The 9590-nt window shown below is 45.7% G+C and overlaps 1 protein-coding gene across 1 annotated transcript in view; it reads left to right on the forward strand.

Annotated features, from left to right (window-relative positions):
• LOC104407060 (GATS-like protein 1) overlaps positions 1–9590 on the forward strand; it is a 31094-nt gene extending 21504 nt beyond the window's left edge. Inside the window, exons 3-8 of the mRNA XM_010016237.1 lie at positions 572–704; positions 2030–2153; positions 2696–2806; positions 4148–4230; positions 5680–5774; positions 9486–9590. Coding sequence (XP_010014539.1) covers positions 572–704; positions 2030–2153; positions 2696–2806; positions 4148–4230; positions 5680–5774; positions 9486–9551 — 612 coding nt within the window. The 3' untranslated portion in view covers positions 9552–9590. The remainder of the gene's footprint in view (positions 1–571; positions 705–2029; positions 2154–2695; positions 2807–4147; positions 4231–5679; positions 5775–9485) is intronic.

Raw genomic sequence — 9590 nt, forward strand, 5'->3', positions numbered from 1 at the left:
AGTCTTAAGAGAGAGACATTCTACAAGGGCATGTAGTGAAAATGCCCTTTTTCAGGGCATTTCAGGCCCTTGCCCTACCCCCTTTAGGACACTTAAACTTTCCAGAGGGGAGATTTAGATGAGATCTTAGGCAGAAGTTTCACTGTGAGGGTGCTGAGGTGCTGGCACAGGGTGCCCAGAGAAGCTGTGGCTGCCCCATCCCTGGCAGTGTTCAAGGCCAGCTTGGACACAGGGGCTTGGAGCAACCTGCTCTAGTGGAAGGTGTCCCTGCCCATGGCAGGGGATGGGAACTGGATGAGCCTTCAGGTTCCTTCCAACCGAAACCATTCTGTGGTTCTATGATTCTATTATTCTGTGATTAAAAGCACCGTGGTGCTTAGTACTATTGATATATCTCCAAATACGCTTCTCTAGAGACACATCCAGCTGGTGTTTATCCTTACACCCCTGCTGGCTCAAGCAGGAGTGATGTGTCCACTTTTCTGTGCCCTGAGAGCACAGAAGCTCCACTGCAGTGTATTCTCACTTCTGGTTGCACACCACCATGAGATAATCCTGTTGTCAACTTCAGGTACGTGAGCGAGACCTGCCCTTCGTGATGCACACACTGGCTGCTGAGTTCACCATCCTCAGAGTAGTGAACGGGGAGACAGTGGCTGCTGATGACCTTGGGATAACAAATGGATTTGTGAAACCAAAACTAGGTAAGGACCAGCGTGGGCTCAGCTTGCCAGGGAGTTGGTCTCCATGACACATGGGAGTGAGAGTCTCCCTCCTACCTCCCTTCAACATTTTGATGAATGATTATCCTGTTGTAAGATAAACTATGTTAGCACACAGCTGAGTCTGTCCCTGTTCAACCAAGGATTTGAGAAGGTGCTTAACTTTCTGAGCAGTGCTGATGAGTTTTGCTGAATTTCAGCCTTGTAATGCTGGTTTCACATCTCTAGAGGAGACATGCCTTTAACCTCTCTACAGGTTAAAGTACAATTCAGTTAGTAGCAAAACTAACATGTGTAGTCCATATTTCCGTGTTTCAACATTTCAGTGGAAAATGGCTTATATAAAAGTTTAAGTATTGCAGTGATGTACAGAGAATGTTGTTCAACTTTCACACTTCAGTACCAGTCAGAATCAAGGCTACAACAAGCCCAGGGCTGTACAGATCCTGAGGATGTTTCCAGTCTAGAGGAACAAGCATCAAGCAAAGGGCACAATCAGGAAAAGGAACTGCTTAAATTCATATGTTTATTACATATTTACACCTGTATGTAATTTTGTGCCATAACCAAACGAAGCAGGGCTCAGTTATTACGAAGTGCCACTCAGCCTCTTCACTCCATAGCTATAAATCGTCTTGTTTAAGAAAATGAGCCTGATGCAAAACGTGTGAAGGAAGGGCACAGCGAAACACACGTTAATAATGCACAGGTATGCAATGTGTTGTGTTCTTTCTGTTCTGTAGCTGCATGCCTAAACACTGGCTGCTTCTCAGCCCCTGGCTGCAGTGTGTTTGCCAAGCTGCTGCATGGCAGCTGGTTTTGAATTTTTGTAGATATCATGGCAAAATAGGCCCCCCAAAAGGATGGAAAAGAGGGTGTACTGCCAGCAACAGGAGCTGGAGAAATGCCTTCCATAGCTCTGTCTTTTAAATGGTAGAAGCCTGAGTTTATTTCTACCTTTCAGTTTGTGTTGGCACCTCCTTTAGCTTGCCCTTGTCTGATGTGGATGCATCTGATGGCCTGAGAGCCCCTGTGAGCAGGGAGCTGATCTGTGCCCCCTGCAGGGCAGGGTACTCAGAATGATACTACCCTATACCCCAAAGAGAACATCCCAGGAGCAGGTTGTCCCCAGGCTCCTCAGTTCCTGTCTGAGAGCCAGCAGGACTTCAGCAATGAGGAACTTGCTTACAAATGCTGTCAGCTTTCTCCGCGGCCGCTGCCGATGCATAGATAACACGTCTAGTGGAACATGAACCTGCTGCAGATGTGGCTTCATAGTTGTGTGTGTCTGTGTGTGTCTCTTTCAGTTCAGAGGCCTGTCATTCATCCCCTTTCCAGTCCGAGTAATATGTTCTGCGTCACCAGCCTGGATCCAGATACCCTTCCCACTGTTGCTACACTACTAATGGATGTCATGTTTTACTCCAATGGGTAGGTCCCAGCAGGGAGGCAGGCTCCTAGGGGAGGTGTGGCTGGTGTTTGGAGGCACAAATGCACATGGCTCCACCAGCATGCCCAGAGATCTGCTGTGGCCTTATGCTGTGGCAGTTTGCAGCTCTTAGGGAGGGAGGTTTCACAGGCTCAAGAAGGTTTTCCTGAGAGATGGAAGCCAGATAGGACACTGAAGGTGCCCAAAGACATCCACTGGCTTTGGAAAGCTGAGCCTTCTCAGATTTAAGCTAAGAGCAGCAATGTGATTGATGTGCATATCTATGTATGACCAGGGGATGTACAGCTGGTTGTGCTACTGCCCATTGGGGCCTGTGGCTCCTGGCCCACAGCCTCCTGTGAGAGGACCTTGGGGCAGGGATGGGAGAGTTTTGTCAATTGGCAGTCTGATGTGACAGGACACAGCGTCACTTCCCCAAGTGAGTGTATGAACATTCCTGGTGTTACTGGCTATATATCTGCTTTAGAAACCTTCCTTTGTTCTTCTAGCCACAGTTAACTGCTGTTGTCTTCTGTTTCTTAAGAGTAAAAGAATCAGTGGTGGGCAACGAAGACTCGGGACACATTCGCTTTTTCTCCTTTTCTCTCATTGAGGGTTACATCTCCTTGGTCATGGATGTCCAGACACAACAGAGGTGAGTTTTGGTCTTAGGGTCTTCTGGACCCCAAAAAAGCACCTGGGAGGTTTTCAAAGGAGCAGGAAGCAGCCTAAGCTTTTCCATGTTAATTCTTGGAAGCCTCATTGCATGGGTGTGATGTGCCTGTACATTCTGTGTCACTTTTCTGACTGAGGTCTAGCATGTTACTTCCAGCTCCTGAATTTTGGGCTTACCTGTCCAAGCCCTCAGTGAAATCACAAGCCACTGTAATGTAGGGCTATCTCACTTTTGAAAGAGAAACACTGGAGCAAAGTGATGTTGACATTTTATTCCATTGTTCATTAGTTGTGCTTTTAAGAGCAAACCCAAGAAAATCTGGTGTTTGTGGTTGAATATTTACTGCTAAAGGCCAAAAGCAGGGTGGGGATGTCAGCGATGCTGTCCTCCCACTTTGCTTTTACACATGGCTGGGCTCAGAGTCTCCTTGTGATGATAATGTACTGAGTCACCCCTGTGCAGCCAGAGCCCAGGACTCATTTGTCTGGCAGGGAGAAAATCAGCTTGGGAGCAAAGATCAGCCTGTTTGTGTGTGTGTACTTCTGCAGTGTCACATCACAGAAGTCTCTGAGGTCTGGAGGCTAGGCGGGATGCTGCACTGAGATGCAGTGCATAGATTTGCTCTTGACACACAGTGCAGTGGTTGGTTTGATTCTTGCCTGCCCTAAGGACTTGTTTTGCAAACTATTAATTGACCTCTTGAAAATTTCTTTGACCTTAATAGGAGTAAAGCTCTGTCTGTCTTCAAGAGAGGGTAGGTGGTTGGAGCGGCAGCCTGGTGGTTGTAGAACCCTGTCACAGACTGCCTGCTTAACCCTGGGCAAGTCTCTTAGCTACTGGTCTTAACCCTGCTAAGAAATGCGATCTCAGCAGGGATCAAACAGGGATAGTATGGAGAAAAGCACTGATGATGCTCAGACACAAAAGCAGTGGTCACCATTCACATTCCTAAGAGAATAGGTGTGGAAACATACTCCGTTTTTAGGTGTTTCTAAATGCAGCTCAGGTCAAACCTTCAGATTAACAGTTCTGACTTTGTAAAGCTGGGGCATGGTCTGTTTCTTAGAATCTTTTCCTGTGCCTCTCTGGATGCCTCTGCACACCTCCAGCATCAGATGCTGATGGACCACAGGACATCTGGAGGGGCAGGCAGGTGCATCTGTACCCCTTGCCTTGAGTTTTCTCAGTTTCACTGAGCTGCTGCTGCTATTGTTGGCTTCCAGCAGTGCAGGGATAGGGGAACAGCAGCATCCCCTCAGGCAGAATTTGACACACTGCTGTGTTTTAATTGCTATGTTTGGTGTGCCTTTTCTTTTACAGATTTCCTAATAATTTGTTGTTTACAAGTGCATCTGGCGAGCTCTGGAAGATGGTGCGGATTGGTGGGCAGCCTCTTGGCTTCGGTAGGTAGACATTTGGGGGATCAGTTGGTGCACAGGTAGTCAGTCGCCTCAGGGCCTTCAGGGATGGTGGAAAAATCCATCTGAGGCTGAGGCTTTTTAAGAGCAGCATAACATGACTTTGCAAGCTGAGATTTTCAAACAGGAGGAGTCTGACTCCTACCTAATAAATCAGACTTCTAAATATACACTGGAAAGTGCTACATGCTTGACAGCTCCATCTAAATTGCATTCATCTGCTGGACTTGGGAGGTAGCTTCAGCTGGGTCTCTGTTTAAAGAGAAAAAGTAGACAAAAAGAGGGCATGGGAATGCATTGCAGATTACTGAAATCAGTTGGCAAAAGGCACTGTCATGCTCCAGTGTGGTCCTTGGGCAACTCTGTGATTTTAGTAGATCTGGTATAGATTTATAGCAGTCCAACTGGGAGTTCTATTCATAGACCTGTTTCACATCCAATGCTGCAAATATTTTCTCTACTCAAAAGAATATTGGACCTAAGTAGCACAGAGCAGATGTTTACATCTGCAGAAGTGTCCTTTTTGTTTTTATGTCCTCTGTCATTTTAAGGAGTCCGATCTGAATATCGCTACAAAGCCTTATGTTCAGAAAACACTGGGGCTCCTTCCCATGGTCTCTGAAACAGTTATTAAATACAGGCTTCAAGAACATGTCTGAAAAATGTTTGGCCAAGTTTTATATTTAATTGCAGCTTCTACACCAGCCAACCAAAAGATGAAAGAAGGAAATCTTCATGCACCTTCTCTTTATGCATCTTAGAGGCAAAATATGTAGAAATGGCACAGTGTATGTCACTGACAGGACATCAGGACACCCACCAGTCCCCTAAATATGAAGTGTTTAAATACGTTAGCTTAAAATCGAGTTAAAATGTTCATTTGAATCAGTGAAATTCAGATGTCATGTGGAAACAATGTACCATTGATCTGCGATGAGCAGGACACATTTAATTGGCGTGAAGTCCTGTTTCAGAGGCTGTGGTGGTCTATGGTCTAGGAGCCATGTGTCCAGGCCAACGAGGAGGTCAGCATCTCTTCTCTGAGATATGCAGGGCAAAGCATTTAATAGCAATTAAAGAGAAAAACAGAGGTTAAGGGTATATGAGACTGGTTTTGGTGCTTCCTTTCTGAACATGATTAATTGCCTTTCTTTGGACCTTTGAAAATCTTTCCAGTTCTAATGTTTGTGCCTCTGGGGGCCTTATATTTCTCTGTAACAAAAAGAAGGCAATAAAATTAAATGTGCACTGTATCATGGTGACCCAGAGAGCCTGATTCTGTGAGAAATAACACATAGAATCAGAGATCCTTTCTGGTTGGCGTTTGTGAAGACAAACTCCTCTCTGTATAGGTGTGGAGCTAACAAGACCCAGGAGTTCTGTGAGATACTCAGGTGCCATTCACACAATGACTGATTTTTATCTCCCCCACAGATGAATGTGGAATTGTTGCTCAGATTTCTGAGCCTTTGGCCGCAGCTGACATCCCAGCCTACTACATCAGTACTTTTAAGTTTGATCACGCGTTGGTGAGTATTCAGACAGCTTCTTTGGAATAGGGGAGATCTTTTCCCTGGGAGAAAATCCATGATGAGAACTTCACTTCCCATCTGGATTGCTTATTGGAGTGCCTTCGCTCTGATGTATCTCAGCAGATACCTCTCCCCAGCCTCCTGGTTGTCAGTGTCCTGGATCAGAGGCTCCTGAACCAAGGCCAGCCCTACCCCAAGGCAAAGCCATGCTAGGGAGTGTCATAGTGTCATTCTTGCAAAAGGCTGGTCTCAGTCCTTAAAGACCTACAGCAGTGGAGACCTCTCTGAGCACTCTCTGCCACTGTACCACTATCTTTTATTAGAAACAGACACAAACCCTCTTCTTTTCCTGCATATGTAGTCAGAGGCTTCAGGCTGTCAGGTGGGTGCCTTTGTGTAGGGTGACTTTTTGGAGAGTCTCCCAATAGCAGACCCTTGCCTTCATCTCATGGTACCTGCATGGCTGTAACCTTTGTGTTTTGAGACCCATCTGATGAGCTCAGCTGATCTTGCCTCATCCTTCTTGTGGGCCTTTGATAAATAGCAGTAATTGTCAGCACCTCAAAGGGGGTGATTTTGAAGCAGAGAAGAATGATGCTGTGTTTGTTCTTATGAGCAGTTGCAGCACAGTCATCAGCGTGAGGGTCTTGCCATTCATACAGGGCTCTCTTCTCTTTTATACTGGTGGATATTTTACCATCTAGGCCTACCTTTTCTCTTCCTTTGGCTGTATAGGACACCCTCAAAAATGAGGAGTTTCCCTGGAAAGGGTAAATTGCTATGTCTGTAGCCACGAACAGGATGGCATTTGACTTGGAGCCCATTCCCCTAGACCTGAGGGAGGGAGCCAGTAGTCCATGTGCTAACAAAGCCAGCAACACACAGGTGCTTGGTGCTTTTGGTTTTGGGGGTTTTTTTTCCTAAATTTGCACTTTATTGCATTATGCTTCTCCTTTTATGACTGTACATTCACTGCTCAGGCCTTACTTTTGACCTGTAAAAGCTCCAGTGAGTTCAAGGAGGGTTTTTTTCAGCTAATCACTTTGGTTTTTCACAGTTGGTGTGAACCATTTGCAGACTATAGGTCATGTGTATGAAGAGTAAAAGTAAATATTATTCCAGATAGCAAAGGTCAAAGTGTTATATATGTTTGTCTTCTTTTCTTGAATATTAACTGTGACGATAAGATAAGCTAATAAAACACCATTTTAAAATCAATACTGTTAGCTTTGCCTCGCATTCCTACCTGTTGTTGTGGTCCCAGGTGCATGCTTCCTGCCCAGAGCACAAGGTGCATAGTGCTTCTAGTTGTCAAGCAGTATCTGGGGAGCTAAGCCCTGTTGGTTCAAACAGACATTTCACTTACACCTTGCGCCCTGCGATTGTGATGACTTTGCAGGCAGCTGTGCCTTTGAAAAGTGGCTCATCCTGCTGCACTGAGCCCAGCAGATCCCTGTCTCCCAGCAGCTGGCAGTGTATTATTTGGGTGATGCACTGAGGTCTGCAGCTTTTCCTTACTCAAATCAGTATTTTAGCATTTTTCTTGCTACTTGCTGTTTTCTTTTTGTATGGTTTTAAAAGCCTCTTCATTTGGACAGTGTCATTCGAGCTGTCAAATCCTTCCACCATGTGGAAGGTGCATTTCAAGCCCTCCCTTGCTTGACTTTGCTCCAGGCATGGTTCTTGGGCTGTGTGCTTGCTGCCTGTAGGTTGGGTTTGTTGGCCAATAGCCTGACCTAGATTTTGTCTTGTTTTCCCTAACTTTGCCACCCAAACACCTTGACTTCTAGTGACTTTATCAAGGTCTAAGTGCGTCTTGAATCCTTTCTCTACATCCTCCCTTTCTTTAGGTTGTTCAGTATTTATTATCAAAAATCTAGAGTGCTTTATAAAAGCCTTTGTTCCCTTTGACTTCATCTTTTTTTTTCCTGTGCATCTTAAAGTGGGGGGATTTCCTTAATTTTTATTTGACCTAGATGTTAATACTCAGGTCTTCCTGCAGTGCTGTAGCTGTAGAAGTTTGACCTGGAAATCACAACCTATGCTTGAGAAGAAATCCCTTTGGGAGACAGTGCTGAGATGGGAACCTCCAGGTCTCTGGTGTGTCCTCTGGATGCCATCAGGTCGGGGTGGAGAGAGCTGTGGTTTCCAGCTCCCTCTACAGAGAGCAAATGAAAAGAGTCCCCTTTCCAGGTGCTCTGCTCTCTCTGCTTCATGCTCAGAGGTATCTTGCTCTTCTTCACCATTTTGCATCTAATGAGGCTGAAGTAGTGTCTGGGACGTAGTTTGGAGCTTTACTGTTCACTTCGTGGTAGATGCTTTGATCTGCTCTCTAGCTGACAAGGGAACATCTTGCACCAGCTGCCTTGGAGTAGGGACCTTTTCTAAGGGGCAGAGAGGGTAGGACTTCTCCACTGGTGACCGATTAGGATGTGTTGTACAAATCAGAACTGTTCACACGTGTCCTGGAGAAAATACAGTCCAAATATTGGTGGTATGATCAGTACCATTTCCTCAGCGTTAAGGGAGTCAAGCATTTTGTAGTGAATGAAGAATCAGGCCGTTGTGTTGAAGTAAGGAGACGGGTCCATGCAGGTCAAAGCCAGTTGGCCAGAACTGGCCAGTTCTGCTTCTTCCTGCTTCTGCACTGCACTGAAGGAGCACAAGGAGAGACCCACTGATCGTCCACTGGTGCTGGCTAAGGAAATTCATTTTACAAAATTGATTCCTGTGTCTTTTCTGGAGAGTCAGAGTCATATGGCTTCTTCCACTGCAGTGTTCAATGTACTGGCAAAATAATGGAGGGGCAGCAGTAGAGTCTCCTGTCTCAATGTCTCTTCCCTGCAGTGGTGAGGTTTTGCTGGGGTTTTCTTCCTAGCCCAGAAGAGTTTGCTGTGTGGTGGTTTTAAGATTATTTCCTTCTTTTCCCAGCTGACTTGTGTTCACACATCATCAGTTACCCGCTCCTATTCCATCTTCCCATTGGAAAAATAAGCAGTTTTCTTGTTACTTCTCACGGGGTTTTCCCCCAGGTCTGTTAAAAGCCTTGCAGAAAATCACAGTCCAGTTGTATTTCCACTCTCTGAGCTCTGGAGGGTGTCCAGTGAATCCAGGTATTGTACTCCTGGCTAAGGGCTCAAATACCTCACAGAGGAGACAGTCCCTTCTTCAACTTAATGTGAATTATTTTGGCTTCTTGGAGCAGCTCACAGACTGTTTATTTTTCCCTCAGCCCCCTTTCCACTTTCCAAGAGCTGTTCACTGCCTGTCCCCTGAGTGTCATCTTTGAGTTTATATAATGTCAGATGCCTCTTTTCTCTCTGATGTAACTTGTGATTCTTTTATACCAGTGACACTCGCTCTGAAATCTTCTGCATCTTATGTTGAAAGAGTTTTTTCTTGCAGTAAGTGTGGAAAGACACCCACTGATAATTTTGTATATGGACTCCTATGGTTATATCCCATCACAAGACTGGGTAAGAAGACTCAGGCACTACACCACACCACCTGGGACCCCCCCCACCAGCAGATGGGCAGCGCTTTCAGACCAGAGGGTGTCTCTTGCAGGTGGAGTCCTTTCTCAGTGAAGTTCAGGTGTACCACAGCAATGTACCTGGCTCCTTGGGACTCTTCTGCCTTGTCTCCTGCCCATTTCCTTGTCACCCCTGCTTTTGCTAGAGTATGACCTTTCTTTCTGTTTTCTTGCAGGTACCTGAAGAAAATATAAACGGTGTGGTCAATGCACTCCAAGTCAGTCAAGCTGAAAAGCATTAGAAATCTTCTGAGCTGGTTCCAGATGCTTTTTATTATTAT

This window comes from Nestor notabilis, unplaced genomic scaffold, assembly GCF_000696875.1.
Source record: "Nestor notabilis isolate BGI_N333 unplaced genomic scaffold, ASM69687v1 scaffold806, whole genome shotgun sequence".
Classification (NCBI taxonomy): Eukaryota; Metazoa; Chordata; class Aves; order Psittaciformes; family Psittacidae; genus Nestor; species Nestor notabilis.